Genomic DNA, 18,888 nt, shown 5'->3' with positions numbered 1-18,888 from the left:
CTTTCAGTCTTCCGTTCGACGGATCGTTCGAGGGCGGTTTGCGGGATCTTCATCAATAGTTTGAGGGACTCCAAGTACGATCTACTCCGACTCATCTACTTCCGTTGCACTCTTGAGTCGGTAACGATCGTTTGATCCAAACCCATATGCATCTTCACAATTTTCCCAGGTGTTCATAGGGCGATTTTTTTCTACTACGTTTCCCAACATTTGCTGAGCGGGTTGTGGATATGATGTGTCGAGAGGAAGAGTGCGCCAAGACCTCCAGTAGATCAAAGTTCTAGGCTATGATTTGGCCACCACTTTCATCAGCGGATGGGGAGAAAACGAAATCATTGCATCTTGGGCCACAAATTTCAGAAATTGCATTAGGGGTCACATCTTGTAGCTTGGATTCTTGGAGGTAGACTAGGGCACTACCTTGATCTCTGACAAGCTACGGACGATAGCTCTACGGGCAAGGTTGTTATGGCCCCTGACATTCCATACTAAGGAGAAACAATCCATGGAAACTAAATCGACAAACAAAAACCATCTTGGTGACGCCATCTTAGGCCACCGTCGTCCTCTTGCGCAAGTCAGCGCCTTGATCTAGCACAGGTGAGGGGTGTGTTGAAACTATCGGCGTGCTTGGTAAGGATGGTCGCCCCATCATCAGTTTGTTCTTCGTACTCTTTCCCCAGGCGATGACAGAAGAGGCGCTGACCTTGGGTCATGGTCTTGGTGCCCTACCGCATTGTCGCTGTGATGCGCGCACTTCTGTGAGTTAGAGAGACACGGCGAGCCTTGGTCCACTTGGGGGACGCCATTGGCTTGAAGACAGGGCCACGCATAAGGCATGGTGTTACCGGTGGATACAGTGTCGTGATGAAACGGGGCAGGCCCTCATCGCTACTACATCGTCTTGGGCTGATGAAGTGTCTTGGGCTGGTGCAAGATCTTAGGCTCTTAGCAGTTCATGCCCACTGGCAGGGAGCATGTCCCCACCTAAAAGCACGATAGGGTTCACATCCCCACCAGGCAACATGGTGGAGGAGCACACAGGCATGGCGAGTGGGGCCGGGCATGGCTGTTGGGGGCCCCACTGACAAGGTCCCGCAGATCTCAGCAGAGACATGCGTGGTCGGAGTGGGAGCAGGATCCAGAGGCGACAACGATGGCATCTCCATGCACATGGTGGGGCTTCGGGCATCAGTCTCGTCAACTACAGGAGTTGATGCATCCACCATCATATGCACGCGTGCCGGGGTGGGCACGACAATGATGGACCTTAGAGCATCTCCAGCCGTTGGCCTCCCCAGGAGGCATTTTTCTCGCCTCCTCGGGGCTGCCGGCGAGAATTTTACTCCGGGGCTCAGATCTCTTCCAGTCGTTGCCCCCCCACCATCCCCCCACAGGCAGGCCGCCCTCCCGTGGCCGCGCTCGCTCCCGCCCGTGGCCTGGCCGCTACTGCTCGCGCCCTGCTCCATGGCGACGCATGCGCCCTGCGCCGTCCTACGCCGTGCCTTGCCTCCCTCGCCGTCCTGCCCTCGCCGTCCTGCGCCATGCGGGCTGGCCTCGCAGAAGCGGCGCGGGCTGGCCTCGTCGCACCCCTCTCCGAGGTGGAACCGCCACACGCGGCCGGCCGGAGGCAGGTCGCCGTTGAAGATGAGGAGGGCCAGGCCCAGCTGCACGGACCGCACGCCGTCCACGGCGCAGGTACGCCAGTCCGACGCGGCGCAGGTACGAGGAGACGGCTCCCGCGACCGCAGAGGAGCTGGCAGGTGGTTGCCGGAGCCACTGGTCGACGCACCGCCGGTGGAACGCGTGCGCGCAGCCGGGCAGCACACGCAGCTCGTCGCCGTCGGCGTACTCCGCCAGGCACACTGCGCACCCGCGCTCCTCCTCCTTTGCAGTCCGCTCATCGGTAGTCGGCGCCTGATGCTGGGTCGACGAGGAGTACACCGTCGTCGGGCACGCGACCAGGAAGGCCTCGTCGAGCCCCGCGGCGGCGGCAGCAACACACCTGCCGTGCCCGAGCTCGATGTCGACCATGCCCTGCTGCGACGAGCTCGTGGAGAGAGAGAAAAGTGGACGGAGAGAGGGGAGGTGGGGGCGGAGAAAGCGGCGGGGGGGGGGGGGGGAGAGGTGCGGGGACAGAGGCCGACGTGTGGGGTTTTCGCATGCAAAAGGTAGTGCCGGCGCCCCCGGCTGAACCCCAGCTTTGTGGGTTTCTCTTGCCAGCGCCGACCGTAGTTTTAGCTAATACCGGCGAAAAACGAGCCGGTGCGGGCGTGACTGGGACCGTTTTTGACTGTTGGCGCTGAAAAAATGCTCCTGGGGGCTTCCTAGGGAGCCTAGTGAAGATGCTCTTAGGCGCGACTTGTGACTGGTGGCAATGGACAGCGGGCGGGCCAGGGCGTCCGGCCGCCCAGTATGCATCAAGGGCAACCTGGGGTGGGCAGAGCTGGCGCGCCTACAACAGAGGGCAGCAGGCCATCTGCAGGTGCCCAAAATGGCAATCTTCCTCGGGATGTGGCATCTCGGTCAAAGGGAGGGCTAGCGGTGCAGTGTCGTCATTGTCCACCGTTAGGCCGACAGACAGCGTCACAGATGGTGTCAGGAGCGGCGCTAGGGCAGCCATATCCTAGAGGTCGGGGAAGGGGTCCTCCATGCATCGTGGAGCGACTGAGAAGGCGCGACAGTGTCCATGGCAGTAGGCCTCGCCACGGCCACCAAGACGCCCAAAGACGTGTCCGCCTGCCCGACGCGTAGTCGCAGCCTCGCCATCCACCATGCCCCAGCCCCAAGGGTATCGACATATGGACGGGTGCCCGTTCCCGTCATCGGAAAGGCTACCAATAGACTTCCCCGTGGGTGGTGGTTGGAGGACGAGTGAGTTGAGGTGGTTGATGACCTTGAAGCGCATCCTGTGGGCGGGAGCCTAGGACATGGGCCCACGAGATGTCGTTGGTGATCTCGACGAAGCCCGCTGGAGGGCCAGTCCACCCAATGCCATCCCCACTTTGGTAGGCTCAAGCGCGTCGAGGTCGATGACCTTGGGGATGGTGTCAGAGTTCTCTACCTAGGAATAGATGACGAAGTAGGAGTAGTCTAGCTTGTCGATGGAGGAGATGGCGATGGAGTGAAGCGACGGGACGACAACATTTTGATGACGTTGGCGCAGTTTGTCGTGGATGGTGGGATGCCCTCAATGAACATCCTTACGTGGTAGCAGTAGGTGACGAGCTTAGTGAGGAATCGACGGCTCCAGGGGCACGGGATGAGGGGCGTACAAGCCAGTGGATGGTCTTGGTTACCTCAAGCTCGGAGCGCCAACGCTCCAACAAGAAGCGTAGCAGGAATGCGTCTTTGCATAGGAGGATGACGAAGAGCATGCCATCAGGGAGCATCGGCATCCCATGGTGGATCGCCTCCTGGATCCTGGCGGGCCAAAAGGAGTCAGAGTTTGCTCCCGCCACAATCACCACTGCAACATGCTAGAGCAGCTGCAGCTCCTCAGGAGAAACTTCCGACGTGTACTCGACCATGCAATGGGAGCGCTCCACCCTCCTCTCCTCACGCGTAGAAGTGCACCAATGGCATGTCGGAGATGTCCAGCTTCACATCATCTATCGGCGCGGGATGACTGGTTGCGGTGGTGAGCGGTCAGGTGGGGTTGCTTCGGGGAACAGGAGGCATGAATGGACGGAGGGGCGCGACGGCTGGTCGGGTGGCGGACTGGTGGAGATGGGGTGTGTGAGGTAGGAGTGGGCATGGAAGCGTGAGTTGACTGGTGGTTTGGTCTTGATGAGGGGCGAGCGGTCACTTGGGTGAGGGGGCGGCAGTTGTTGGTGGGTGGGAGGATGGCTCGCTAAGAGCAACTCCAATGGGCCGATCCAAACGGACGACGTTTTTGTCCGCTTTTTGTCCGTTTGGGTCGGTCGTCCGCCCTCTTTTAGTTTTGGGTCGGCAGTGCGCCCAACAGGCCAACCCATTTCATGACCGCGCGTGTTGCCGTCGCCCTGGTTTTGGCGCTCCAGCGCGCAGGAAAGGTTCGCGCGCGCAGGGGAAAGCGGCCTAGCGCGCGCTGGTTTTGGTGCTCCAGCGCGCGGGAAAGGTTCGCGCGCGCGCCGCGGCCGGCGCTCGCTATAAAGAAGGCGCTCCCTCCACATTCTGTCGGCCGCCCCACTCTCGCCACCTCTGCGCCATCACGTCGATCCGCCGCCTGGGCGCTTCGGATTTTCGCGGAGTCCGCGAGCGCCGCTCCGGCGGCTTCTCCGCCGAGATCTGGTTTCGCGAGAAACGTCTCGTCCTCGGCACCTTCGACACCGCAGAGGAGGCAGCCCGCGCGCACGACGCGGCGGCGTGGCGCCTCCTAAGGTCTCGTCGGGATATGAATTTTTCCAATGTGTTGAGCCAGTGGGCGCAGGATCTGGCGCCTCTCCCGCGGCTTTTCACCGACGAGGATCGTCGTGTCCACCAGAGGCTGCAGCGTCGCCTCGCCATCGTAGAGAAGGACGTGGAAGCCTTGGTGGTGTGGCGCGGAGGCTTCCCGCGGGACATCGTCGACGAGCGCCAGTTCTACAAGCAATTGAGATCGGAGAGGGATGCGAGGAGGAGGGAGCGAGCCGCCTATCGGGAGGACAAGCGTTTGCGGAAGCAGGCAGCTCAATTGAAACTGAAGCTACGAGAAACGGCTGGTTGGGACTTTGAAGACGGGAAGTATGCTGACGCCTACATTCAGACATCGGAGGAAGACATTACCGAGTCAGAGTCAGAAATCGACGATATTTGTGTACGCTAGAATTATCTATGTATCCATTTTTATCTGAAAAAATAGTCGGCGACGTAGCAGGCGGGCGTGGGTGTGAATCCAATGTGCCATTGACCAGCGGGCCCGGTGAAGAAAAAGGGCGAGCGCGCGCGCGTCCGTCTTGTGTCCGCGCCGACGCAAATCAGGCTCAAAAATGAACCGAAAATGAGTTGGCAGGCAGACGAAAGCGGACGCGCGTACGTTTAGGTCGGCACGTTGGGTCAGCTTTTTTGTCCGCGCCAACCTAAACGGACGGCCGCGGATAAAATGGGTCGCTTCATTGAAGTTGCTCTAAGGGAGCTTGTTGGTCCGACACTCTCTAGAGAAGTGACCGGCGATGAAGCAGTGGCAGCAGCACACGGGAAACTTGCAGCTATGAACGAAGTGGGATAGCAAGAGGCAACAGAATCACAAGCTCGTGGCATCAATTTTATGGCTGTTGGGGTTGCTCCCCCTAGCATGGACTTGCACGCCATCAATGTCGCATGGGCAGCGCGGCGTGCCTTTTGCTTCTGACGGCGCGTGTTGTATGTCTGCGAGGCCTCGCCATCAGTAGCAATCGGAGTAGTGACCAGAGCATCTGAGGCAGTTGTGGTGAGACTATCCATAGTAGGGAGTAACTTGGACTAGTAACATACATATATTACTAGTCTATATTATTACCTCCATAATGGATGGTGTCATGCAACATTTTATTTATTAGATTGTAGATTCATTTTGTCTTGGCATGTTGGACCCATCCATGAACAAACTAGTGTTTTGGCTGTTGGAAGGCACATGAGATTTGTTTGGACGAAAAGAAGAGGCATGATGTCTAGGTTTCACATGAAATGAGTGTCCATGTGTGTCATGGGATGATAGGTGATCTTTACTGCTAAGGATACACAGACATGCACTAGCAAATACTAACAAGAAAAATACATGTGCAAAGAATTCTTCGGGTCAGGTTTGCATGGAAGTTTTTCTGTCAAGATTGCTTGGATGGCTCGAAGATTATGTGAAGTGGAGGATATTGTGCCGTACCACATCATGCATACACATGGCGTCCAAGACATGCACAGATGTGCGAGCGGTCATATGGTGCAGGATGGAGCATGGTTGCAGTCGAACAAATTTGGTTGGGTCGGACTGGACAATCTGACGGATCGACAGACATGTCGGTTGATACAGAAGATGGTGGTGAGATCGACAACGACGGCATTGGAGCTTGATGCCGATAGTGACCGACTTCTGTGCATGGTAACACATGGCGTAGGCCCGAGGACTTGTGTGGCTTTAACAAGACTATGACACGAGATTGATTCAAGCCGGTGCACATGTGAGCTTGAAGTCAACGGGGCGCGAGGGTGGACCGATCATCTACCATGGAGTCATGTTGAAGGTGGAGCTGGAGTCTGGAAGACTTCACCTGGTGCTGATTGAGGGGCTACGACGTAAGTGCATAGAGAGTCGAAGCATATTCAATGGGAAAAAGCGAGTGACAAGTGGTTCGGACTGGAGCCCAGTGGTCGGATGGAAACGTGAAACTCGTTATCGGTCGGTGATGATCGATGGTACTCTATAGTCTGGGTTGAGTGGTGTGGTTTCGCGACCCTTGAGACTCAACCAGAACAGTGGAGGATCGGCGCGGTAATAGCGGCGAGGCGTGCGGTTAGCACAGGACATGGAGTTGGGCCAGGGCTCTGATGGTCATACATGTGGTGAGACAACCGCGAATTTTGACTCGGGATGACTATAAGCAACGGTGAAATTCTTTCAAGTTTCAGACAGACGGCCAAGGAAGAGATGTTGAGTTCAGGTAACTCTTATGTGTGACATCCAATATGTGAGTTGTTCACTTTCACGCAGGTCAGTGATCGGTGCATGGCATTGAACGGATACTCTGGAAGTTGGGAGTACGAACTAGAGTAAGGTGAACTTAATTTCGCTCGAGCGTTGACTGCGGTCAAGAAAAGGAGGGACTGCAAGTTGCAGGTGGAATTACATGAAATCTTTGGAGTAGCAACGATACTCATGGGATAAGCTCAAGTCCAATGTACATGGAAGTTTGACACATGGACAAATTCAAGGTGGTGGAGAATATTCGTAAAGGTGAAGTTTGTTAGAGTTGTGTCGAATATTATGTACATGGTAGGTTACAGTTGGACTATGAGTTGTATTGTGTTTACAGGGTATGAAGTCGTGTCCTAGTAGGACACTTGTATCTTATGCATCTCATATATTACGAGGGTAGACACACGATGAAACCTATGCCAACATAATACCACATGCGTGTAGGGGGAGCCGGCGGCATGTGCCGGTGCCTGGGTGGCTGATGTGCGGTATTATGACGGTGTCACAGGGAGAAGTGCCCGTAGTCAGACCCCGAAAATGTAGTCATATCGGTAAATCTCGTTAACAAATTACGATGTCGTGTTTGTGTGATTATTTGGTCTTCAAATGGTCGACCATGCAACTCGAATTTATTCTAACAAATAGCCTGAGTGCGCATTGAAGATCTACTCCGACCACAGCAGCGTATGATGGGCGCGGGCTAGCCGGTCGATGGACCAGGCATTCCGGGGACAGAGTTGCCCGCGAAGAGGCACACATGGTCAGGCGTTTCGGAGAACCCGAAAAGGGTAGGTGAGGCCGTAGAGCACAGTGATGGGGTTGGGGTCACCGATGCCATCCCGCCGGAAGCCACACGAGCGGCGGTGGGGCGGTGGCCACTGGCGCTGGAGCGGCGCATCATTTTCATATGTATTTAGTTTGAATGTTTGTATGTTTTCCTTTCCTATTTATGAAGTTTTGCCGTGCTCGGCTTCTCATTTAAAAGAATATGCAAAAACAGGTACAAGAGGGCTCGGGTGTTCACTATACGTACACATAAATACGGTAGAAGTGGGAAGACTCGACATACGTGGAGTGAGAAATTGAGGTACGGTGAACGGTGATGTCCAAGATGACTCCTACCGGTCTCGTATAGCCTGCACAGCCCGATCTATACTCACCAGTTAGTCAATCACCAGTATGTAGATTGTAGATCCTGATGAAAAAGAAGAAAAGGTCAATCATCTTTATGCACGAATATGTTGAAGGAAAGTGAAGCCAAAATCGTTCGAAGCCTGTATTTCAGTACCAGCCAACTGATTGGCGATTTTGGAGCAGATGGTGGAGCAGACTCCAGCGGCAAAGGTTGGAGATGGATGAGAGGGAAAGAGGGAACTGTGGAGAGCCTACGACGACTGCAAGTTGGGGGTGTGCGTGACTGCGAGGCCGTCTGTGTACTGCAACGACAGAGAGATGCTGAAATGTTCACCCACTCCTACTCGATCCCAAATTGTTTGTAGGTCGGCTTTCTTTGTTTGTGTAGGAAAATGCTGCGAACTTGCGATAGCACTGGTACCTTGTTTTTCCCGAAAGGTTCTTACTACCCTTACTAGGAGTCTCCGACGGAAGGGATGGTTCCAAAACAAGGTTCGGTGGGTGGGCGGGGTATATGATGTGGCTGTCGTGAGTGAGTTGTTTCGTTTTTTTTGGACGAGTTGTGAGTGAGTTGTTTTTTTGAGAATTTTTCATTCATATCACGAATCAGTACAAAGTAGTTGACCCTTACAAACACACTGAAACACAAACACAAAGGACCATGAACATCTAGAGTACCCTAAGATAACCATAACACAAAAAGATCTCCGAAGCCCTATGTCATCATCCCTGAATCTTGAGAGAAGACCCCTGCAGCAGAAAGATCTGCAACCAGTCGTAAACAGGTCATCATCTTCGACCACGGTACAATTGCCGCCACGCTGCTTCCTCCTTTCTTGACACCAGCGCTGAGAGGGCATGGATATCAATCCAACACACCTGCAACAGCCGTCGCCATCTTTGGCTTTGAGTACCGCGAAAAGTGTCCCTTCCGGAAGGAAGAGAACTCGAGTCATCTGACCTGTCCAGCACCGCGGCCGGGCCATCCGCCCGGACAAAGCAGGATCTCCCACCAGCATCAACGCAGAGGAAGGAGAAGAACAGCAACAGCAAATCATACCAACAAGGAAGAAGAAAGGCCTTCGTCTCCCTGCCTCCATCGCCCATCTGAGGATCCAAACGGCTAGTGCCGATCGACCTCCAACCACCATAGCCCACGACCTCGACGAGATCCGGGGATCCCCAACACCGCTGGCTCCTAGACGAAGGCAGAAGCCTCGCCTGACCGTGAACAGAGCCCAGAAAAACTTATTCCGACGCGACACCACCGCAACGGCCTCGACAGCGTCTCTCTCAACCCTAACCCTACCACACACCCACCTAGTGAACATACCCGAGGTTCCCCCTCCCTCCCGCCGTCGGAGCGGCCGACGGAGAGAGAGGGAACCGGCGGCGTCACCGGCGGCGCGCAAGGGATCCCTAGTCGCCTCCTTGATCGCCTTGTGCGATCCAACTTTTCCGGGCGTACGGTTCGTCGATGAGTTGTGAGTGAGTTGTTGCTACGTGCAGTGGGGTGGGTATCTGATTGACACAGACTGGGGAGCTGTGACCTCACGCGCTTGACCGTGGAACCGGAGCCAAGACGAGAGATAGCGGCACCACCAACAACTACGGCCGGGGTGGGGCGCATCCACCGGCGGGCGCGCCATCAGATGCCTGTCTCCCGGGCCGGCCGGCCGGCCGCATCGTGGCACCGTGTGCGTCTATCTGGTCCGCACGGTTTTGCTTTTGCGAGAGGCATAGCCATGTTTTTTGAAAACGAAAAAAGAATGTTTTCTGTTTTTTTTCTTTCGCCATATGCACGGTTTTACTTTCACGAGAGGTGCGATCGTGCCTCTCATAAACGAAAAAATATGTGTTTTCTATTTTTTCCGATTAAATATTTGGGATACCGTTTCATTGTCGGCGTCTCACCATTGTGTAGTGGAAGCATGTAGAGGAGCGGTTAGAGAAATGATTGAGCAGTTGGAAAAGCAAATTGCTCTCAGTTGGAGGATGACTGGTTTTGATTAACTCTGTCCTCACAAATATGGTTCTCTATATGCTTTCTTTCTTCCAACTTCTAAAAGGGGTCCTGCAAAGACTGGACTATTTTAGATCCAGATTTTTTTGTCAAGGAGAAGGTGAAAAGAAAAAACACAGACTGGCCAAATGGAGTGTGGTTTGTAGGCCGAAAGACCAAGGTGGCCTTAGAATTCTTGACTTGCAGATCAAGAATGAGGCCCTACTTAGTAAATGGTTTTTAAACTTCTTACTGAGGATGGTGTTTGGAAAATCATGCTACGCAACAAGTATCTAGGCCAAAAGGTGGTGTCTCAGGCATATTGGACACCTGGCGACTCACACTTTTGGGCTGGCCTAATTGCGTCAAACAAACATCTCTTTCTCTTTGGGTCTTTCGCGATAAGGGGCGGGTTGGAGGTTCGTTTCTGGGAAGACATATGGCTAGGCAGTGCCAGTCTTCGAGAATAATATCCAGCCCTATACAACATTGCTCGCAAAAAGAATAATACTATTGCGCAAGTGCTCAGTTCATGCCCACCCAACATTTCGTTTAGGCGGGATTTGATTGGCCCCTGACTTAGGTCATGGCACAATCTTTTATCCGGTCTGGATTCGATTAATCTTAACCAAGGCCGGGATGTGTTTCGCTGGAACCTTACTACATCAGAGTCATTCAAAGTAGACTCTATGTACCGTGTACTCACGCATTCTGAGGTACCGGTGAGTAATAACAAGAAATCTGGAAGTCGAATATTTCACTAAAAGTTAAAATCTTCATGTGGTATCTTCATAGGGGAGTTGTTCTAGCCAAAGACAACCTCACACGACGCAACTGGCCAGAGAGTAAGAAGTGTTGTTTTTGTACTCATGAAGAGACAATCAAACACCTCTTTTTGTAATGCAAGTTTACACGTTTTATGTGGTCAATCATTCAAATAGCGTCAAATTTGTATTCGCCCATAAGTGTTGCCAATATTTTTGGTCATTGGTTGGACGGTATTCCAAATAGATTCAAAACGCTAATACGGGTGGAAGCATACGCCTTACTATGGTCGCTTTGGCTATGTAGAAATGATTTGGTTTTCAATGATAAAAATGGCTTCTCCTTTGCAGGTTATTTTTCGTTGTACGCACTCGCTTCGTACGTGCTCTACGCTACAACGAGCGGAGTACCAACCGTTGTTCAAGGCGGTGTGTACGCGGTTGGAGCAGGTGCCTATGATGGTTTTTACACAACATGGGTGGCGGCACAATCTGCGGATCGGTCCATCATCCCTTGCAACATAAGCATAGTGTCGGCCTATAGGACTCTACTGTCACCGATTTGACGATTTTTTTCCTTTCATTTTGTCAGACTTTACATGTTTGGCTGTGTGCATCCTAATTATGCAGAGACCGGATGTTACTTATAATGCTTTGTATTCACCTGATGCTACATTTCAAGATAATAAAAGTGCCCTTTATGGGAAAAAAAATTGAAAACTAAGAAGTTGGCACTTTTAACACAATTAGCGAGTTGGTGCTTGGGAAAGATACTGGTACCTTTAGACTAGGGTCAATGATTCATCATCATTTCGAGATTTTCTTGGCTTAAGGCTTTATGTTCATGCACATAGCATAACAAGAATTCTCTATATATACCCTTGACCTTTCTTAAGAACCAGCACTGGTTCTTTTGTTACTCCCCTATCTGTTGATATATGCAGAACATTATTTCAATCATGGATTGTATGTATTGTCTGCCGACCATGTTGCAGCCCCGGTGCTACCTCCTGCCCCCGTTGCGGAAATGAACAGGAGATTCTTTGTTTTAGTTTAGCGATGCAAAGAACAGGAGGTGGTTGCGTTCGTGTTCTAATAGGAGTATGGTTTTTCAGCTCAAAACGTTGATGCTAGCGGCCCACCACAGGAAGTGCGAGACTCCTCATGCAGCTGAAAACCAGATCGACCAGAGTAAAAGGATCACCAACCAGCAGCACGGGCACCAGTTAAGTCCGTTGATGGAGTTTGGATTCAAATCTTATAAAATCAACCGGCCAAAAACAAACGACAAAAACAGACCGTAAATGCTACAGCAGCGCAGTACATGTTTTACCCTCACTTGTTTCAAACAGAGAAGAAAAAATAGTATCTGGAATACGCAAAGAAATGCAATACAAATTACTAGATGGCGTCTGTACCACACATTGCGAAGAACAAGTAAACTCGCTTCGAAGACATCGAGACGTTATGAATGGCTGTAGAGGCGCCTTCTGCCGGAACTGGTAGTTATCACCATAAGTTTGGATTGGACAGATGTTTTTTTCTCTCTTCTCACTGGCCTTGATGCGAGTTTAACTCTCACTCGATGGTAAGCTGCATCTGAAGAAGAAGGCATTTGATCAGCAAACTGCATCGAGCGAAAATCCATACATCTCTGAATAGGAGGAAAATGAGACTGCAGGCTGCAATGAGAATCAAGATTTTGTCATCGCATCATATACAGAGTTTCAAAGTCCATACATTTCGGCATACAGAAGCATGTAGTAGTACTTAGCTAGAAGGTTCAAGCATGATGCACCAGGCGCTTCAGTTAGCTAGGACATTCTACTTGTGCAGGGTCAGAAACAAATAATCAGACATGACGTGTTGGCTAATTAAGCGCGCACACACCAAACTGGCATCAATTGCAAATTTGCGATGCCCTTGGATCTTAGATATATGCACTATGGTGATAAATCGTAGCAACAAAGGAAGGCAATTCAAGACTGCGGCGATGAGCTTCAGTATATATGTGCTCACAGCTAATGTAAAAATCTATTGAAAGCAACTATCGCTGAACTTTTCTTGCGCGTGCTTTGCTAGTTGCTACTGTGTACAGTGAATTCAAGCAAGCAAGAAGCAACACAGAAAAGAAAGCATTGACCATGGATCAGCAAAGTGCACTGAATGGGGTGTCATCAGTAGGTCGCCCAACATACGCAGCTACAGGCGTGTTATATTATTGTACTCCCTCCGTCTCAAAATAAGTGACTCAACTTTGTACTAACTTTAGTACAAAGTTAGGACAAAATTGAGTCACTTATTTTGGGACGGAGGGAGTACATCAGAAGGATATAAGAACAAATGAATACAATCTGGAAAGGAACTTCTGTGAGATGTAAACACACTTACCATGTGAAAAGAGAGACCCCGTTCTCTTATAAGATTAGCGGAAGCAGCCTCTCCTCACAACTGAGTCGGAAATGAACAGGAAGGTGAATGATAATTTCTAAATCTGCCTTTCCCAAAAAATGTGCCTCTGCGCGCAGGTTGATGCTCCATCTTTGGGCAATTATAAATGCACACATACTTTATTTTTACAACTGCCTTTGCTCCACCAATTGATACGAGGTCTGGACAATCCGAGATTTTCAAATCACGAAGTGACAAGAGATTACTTCTGCAAGCGCCGAGTGGAATGGATGTTATACTTGGACATCCAACCAAAACCAGATCAACCAGAGATTTGAGGTTTTGTAGGCAGCTTGAAAACCAGGAGGAAATGTCGCCACATCGAACTAAGTAGAGCTTTTTTAGGGATGATGGTAACACTAATTCCCTTGGCCATTTGAGACTAGGGCAATCATGAAGCAACAGATCTTCAAGGGAAGGAAAATTCCCAGGCCTTTCACCAAAAAGGAACTGTAACTTGCAACAATCCCTAACATCAATCTTTCGAATGGCAGGCAAACATTGTTCTGCTAGGAGACCATCAAGGCTTGTCAGATTCTCACAATTGTTAATGATTAGCAATGTAAGGGATTCGAATGCCCTAATGGGTGGTTGTCCTTGTCCAACAGTTGTAAGAGATCTGCAGTTACTAATATGCAACTTCTGTAGAGCTGGAAGATTCCACATTTGGGGTTGGATGGTCGTGACATAGTCACATGATAAGTAGAACTCGGTGAGGGAGCAGCACTGGATATTGTCTGTGAGATTCCGAGAACTTCCCAATAAGAGCTTCTTGAGGGAGTGCGCTACCAAACTTGTTGAGCGGATATCTGGACAGCCATGCAGGTCTAATATCTCAAGGGAATGAAAATCCCCAAAGGTTTCAGTTGGCAATGATACTAACTCGTTGCAATCAACAATGCTTAATTTCTTGATCGCAGGCACATAAGCTGGACGCAGAAATTGTTGGACGCTTCGTAGATAAGGACACCGGAGAATGGCTAGCTCTTCCAAGGCCGACAAAGTACCAATCTCATCATTATTGTTGTCAACTAGCACAGCAGGCGTCTCATTTAGGTTTATACGCGGCTGAAACCAGTTTGGGAGAGACCCATCTGGATAATCTTTGAGAACCAAAGATTTGAGACTGGTGGGAGGTTGTAGGACTTGGAGCACTTCTGTTACACCCTTCACAGGAAAAAAAGGCCTGGACCATTGCAGTGTCAGTCTGCGAAGATACTTCTTATCATTTAGTTTGAAATCTGCTGCATGATTGCTACTAGAACCAAGATTCCATATGTTCATATGTCCATCAAATTGGTTCAAATTCTTAAATATTTTCATTTCGAACTGATTGGTTGCATCAATCTTCTGTTCAGACCCTGCATAATATTGAAATCCTTGTGATTTAAATCCCCGTAAACTTATCAACTTACTGAAGCCACCGGACAAACTTTTTAAGTTGCACTCCTCCGCATATAACCTCTGCAGATTATAGAGGGAACGAAATGCTGAAGGACTCTTGAAAGGACAAGCCTTGGAGATTTCAAGGTACCGAAGATGCTTCAAGTTGCCAATACTGTCTGGCAACTCATTTGAAGAGGCCCAAAAAATCACACGCAAACGCTGAAGCTCACTACACCAATGGTCCATTATAGCTGCAGCTTGTTTCCCAAGAGACTTGTCACAAATTAGCGTACGCAGCTTTGTGTGCTTGCTTAGACTCGACAACTTGGTAGTGATCAAGTCTATGCTTGGGAGTATGTACAGATGACGAACATTCTGGGGAACCATTTGGAAGTCCCTCATATTTTTTATGGTGAAGCAGTCATGATCTGAAACTAGTTTTGCCATGTCATGGAGCAAGTCATGGATTACATATGCACCACGAACTTTTTGAAAGAAGGACCTATTTACAAGGTCCTCAAAGTACTGAAGGCCAATATATTCAAGGGGAGTGTTGCCTTGAGGTTCCACAAAGCCTTCTGCCACCCAAATTTCAGCTAAACGGCCCTTTTCAAATTTGTGATCTTTGGCGTACACAGCACAGAATGAGAAGCATCTCTTCAAGTGAAATGGCAAATATATGTAGCTCAATCGAAGGGCTGGTAAAATATCAGTCTTCTCTTGTTTCAACTTCCAGAGTTCACTCTCTAGTATATTATTCCAATGTGCCGTGTGAAGGTTCATTCCTAATAGGCGTCCAAGAGTTTTAGCGGCCAAAGGAGAACCCTTCAACTTTGGAACTATGCTTTTTGCAATCCTCTCTAACTCAGGATCATTCTCGGAACTCTCAGACCCAAATGCACAAAGTTTGAAGAAATCCCAAAACACATCCTCCTTCAAACCAGCTAATGGAAAGGGCTCCATTGTGCGCACTCTATCAGCAACATCTGGAAATCTTGTTGTGACCAACATCATACTTCCCTGTACTACGTTTGTTAAAGAATCATAAAAGCCTTTCCACCGCTGCTCATTTTCCTTCAAGGCATCATCCCACACGTCATCAACAACAATCAAGAACCTTCTACTGCTCACACATTCAGAAAGAGCACGTTGAAGAGAAGCTAAATTATCAACTGTTGTCTGTTTCCCGGAAGCGCATTGTATGGCATCTTTAATTAATCTCTTTACATCAAAGTCATCTGCACAGATCCAGATTATTAACTCAAAGTAATCTTTCACCTGTTGATGATTGCATATATGTTGAGCCAAAGTGGTCTTTCCAACGCCGCCCATTCCAACTATTGGCAAAACAGGAATAGCTGATATTCTTGATTTATTAACTTGGTTCTGTGCTGTTGTGCTTGTTGACGCATTGACTGCGCTACTTGCTCTCTTGCGTTTTGAACAGGCCCTTCCTTTACTTTGAGGTACACCGAGAAATCCCATCACCTCCTTCTGATCTTTGTCACGACCAAATATTTTTTTTTCATTCGGGAAAGGGGTAGTGTCTGGCCTGACTGATTTGTCGAACCCTGGTGTCACTCCATACAGCCCCATTTTCTCTAGCTGACCAGAAATACTATTCAACCTCTCTTGGATATCATTCACTTTGTTGAAGCTGCCTTGTACGGTAGTCTTGTAGAAGTCAATAAAAGCAGAATGACTTGCATTGCCCTCCACCTCCATCTTTAGCTCATACCATCTGAACTCATCAAGAAGATCATCAGCATCATTCACTGCATCTTTGAGGTTGGGAAGGAGCTCAGCGACACGGCCTTCGTGGATCCTCCACTCTGCTTTGTCAATAAGACTACATTGCAGGAAGAGTATCCCTAAGACGTTGTAAGCCACTCTGCAAGTGCAATACTTCATGATGGATACTTTCCTCCTGTGTTGCAGACCACCGGGAGCGCAGACACGAAATAGAAGATCCAGCCCACTGAAACAAATTGACACATTCATTGAGGCCAGTAATGACCCCAATGGCCCGGGATATGCTCATAGAGATTGGAGTCTGGATATCAATTTCTTTGGTCCTGTGGAAAAAAAGGGATGCATTGAGCGTTCTTGATGCATACTTGTTCAGAGCAATACTAAAAATACAAAGCAAGTATACGACAAGCTAGCTGGTGTGGTAATCATCTCGTCCACACATGTTTTCATCAAAAGGAAGTTCCCCTTAAAGTTGTTTTCATGGATAGTTTCATCAGCAAGTAGGAATAAATCATAAACATGGAAAGGAAGTTTAAGCGCATCCTTGCAACTAATTAAATAGAGTTTTTACTTTGTTTCTACAAAGAGGTGAACATAGGAAAAACACAACATAATATGCAGGTAGTGAAAACAAGTATTGTGACTATTTCTTACAGCTACCTAATGCTATATAGCCTGACAAAAAAAAGATAAGACAGAAACATGTGTTGTATTTTTAGAGAATTGCATCATCTCTAGTTCTTAACTTTGTACGGTATTAATCATTTCCATATGTATTCAGTTTGGCAGCGCTCAGCTTCAGATTTAAAAGAATGTGCAAATAAAAAGCGCATAAATAGAGTAGAAGAGGGAAGACCCGACATACGTGGAGGTAGAACTCGAGGTACAGTGAACGGTGATTTCCAAGATCACTCCTATCGGTCTCAGATGCCCATGATAAAGAAAAGCTGCTATCCCTTTCAGCTGTCGGCCATCTTCATTTGCAGATCAATCGACTGAAAGATAGCTTGCAAAGCCGGATCTACTCACAGTCACCAGTATGTAGATTGTAGATCCTGAAAAATAATGGTCAATGATATTTACTCGCAGATATTTTGAAGGAAAGTGAAGCCAAATTGTTCAAAATCCGTATTTCGGTACCAGGCAACTGATTGGCGACTCGAGATGGATGGAAGGGCAAGAGGGACTGCGATTGCGATTGACTGGATTTTACTAGGATGATGTAGACACCTTTGGGTTCCTGCTAAACCATTGTGAAGAAAAATTTCAGCGTATTCTTGTGAACGCAGCTTTTTGCTCGGCATGACCATGGACGCAGCTCGCCTGCTCCGGAGTATATAATATACAGAAACCCTAACCACCGAGCTTATCGACGAGGCAGTATGAGGAGAAGGCCGGCCGCTGGACGCAGCTCGCCTGCTCCGGTGAGAAGCTCCCTAACGGCACGAGGCCATACGCCACTAACGCAAGTACAAACCTAAACCGACTATATACAAGATCGGCCCGAGCTCCCCTCCCATTCCCACTCCAGGCGGCGGCGCCGCCGGCGAGGAGGAGAGGGCAGGCGGGGTAAAGTGGTAAACCGATCTACTCTCAAACGAAGTAGAGAGCCTCGCAATGCCCTCTCTACAACGATCCATTAAAAAAGGAAACCGAAATAAAGAATGCAGCTGAGCTCAGGTGGCGCTTACCGGCTGTGGCTAGATCGACGCAAGCCAAATGCGGTGGTGCTGCTTCCGGTAGTCCGAAGACGGTCAGGAAAACCGCCGCCGCCGCACGCCGTGTTGGCTAACTTCGATCGCTGTCGCACCGGCACAGCAGAGAGGAATGGAGGAGGAAGCTGAGGGGAAAGTGAGAGGCAAGTTCACAAGGCGACCCACACGAGTCAAGTCGTCGTCGACGGTCACGGACGTACTGTAGAAGACTAAATTGATTGATTAATAAAAAAATTATTAGGCCCCGTTTGATAACAAAGTTTTTTCTAAGTATTTTCAGAATACTACAGTTTTTTATATTACTGTAGTTTTATTTACAAAGGGTTGTTTGGCTGCCTTTAAAAACTGTGATTTTAATACTGCAGTTTTTTCTAAACCACAGTATTTTCTCTGCATAAAAAAAAGAACCTCGTACCTCTTTTTAAAAAACAGAGCAGTCGAAAAAAAGGGTCTGTGTGTTATCTTCCTCCCAGCTATTCTCAACAACTCCTTCAATCTAAAAAAGGCCCCGCTTCCAAGCTGATCTTTCTATGGGTAGCTTCGCTACCAGGTAAGTCACAGGCGATGTGGTGTTGTGGGTGGCCTTTTTTATATGAGATCTTTTTTTGTGAGGGTAGTTTCGGTTGTTATGAACGCAAGATGGTAATGGATAGCCAGCTAGCTAGCTACAAAAACGCAACAGAATTCAAATGGCCGGCTAGCTGCGCGTGCTTGCACTGCTAATGCAACGGCTAGGTAGCTGTTGAAGTATTTGAACGCAGTGGTTAGGCAGCAAAATTTACACCAAATGCAACGGCTAGGTAGCTGTTGAAGTATTTGAACGCAATGGTTAGGCAGCAAAATTTACAGCGTTGTGTGGCAACAACCAAACAGGTTCTATGTATTGTGAATACTTTAAAATACTGTGTTTTGATAAAACCATGGTATCTCATACCTACAACCAAAAATACTGCACTTTTAGATACTTCGGTTTATTTCACCTATCAAACACAGCCTTAGTTGTGCTTTTTGCATGTCTTTGAATATTCGTCATTATCCCTCTCGCAAACAACATAG

At 49.2% G+C, this 18,888-nt stretch overlaps 1 protein-coding gene across 1 annotated transcript; it reads right to left on the bottom strand.

Moving 5' to 3' along the window:
* Window positions 1–11,754: 11,754 nt before the first annotated feature.
* LOC125525151 (disease resistance protein RGA2) lies at window positions 11,755–17,985 on the bottom strand. The gene is made up of 5 exons (XM_048690174.2): window positions 17,809–17,985; window positions 17,258–17,357; window positions 16,983–17,172; window positions 12,920–16,440; window positions 11,755–12,127 (listed from the first exon to the last, which is right to left on the bottom strand). The coding sequence occupies exon 4, from the start codon at window positions 16,364–16,366 to the stop codon at window positions 12,974–12,976; it is 3,393 nt and encodes a 1,130-aa protein (XP_048546131.1). The 5' UTR covers window positions 16,367–16,440; window positions 16,983–17,172; window positions 17,258–17,357; window positions 17,809–17,985; the 3' UTR covers window positions 11,755–12,127; window positions 12,920–12,973.
* Between the last annotated feature and the right edge of the window lie 903 nt (window positions 17,986–18,888).

This window comes from Triticum urartu, chromosome 1A, assembly GCF_056163025.1.
Source record: "Triticum urartu cultivar PI428250 chromosome 1A, HENAU_Tu73, whole genome shotgun sequence".
Lineage (NCBI taxonomy): Eukaryota > Viridiplantae > Streptophyta > Magnoliopsida > Poales > Poaceae > Triticum > Triticum urartu.
This window is presented reverse-complemented; position numbering and strand designations above follow the sequence as displayed.

Bases quoted from the DNA above. Each gene is read 5' to 3' on its own strand.
- LOC125525151 (XM_048690174.2), bottom strand. From the start codon at position 16,366: ATGAATGTGTCAATTTGTTTCAGTGGGCTGGATCTTCTATTTCGTGTC.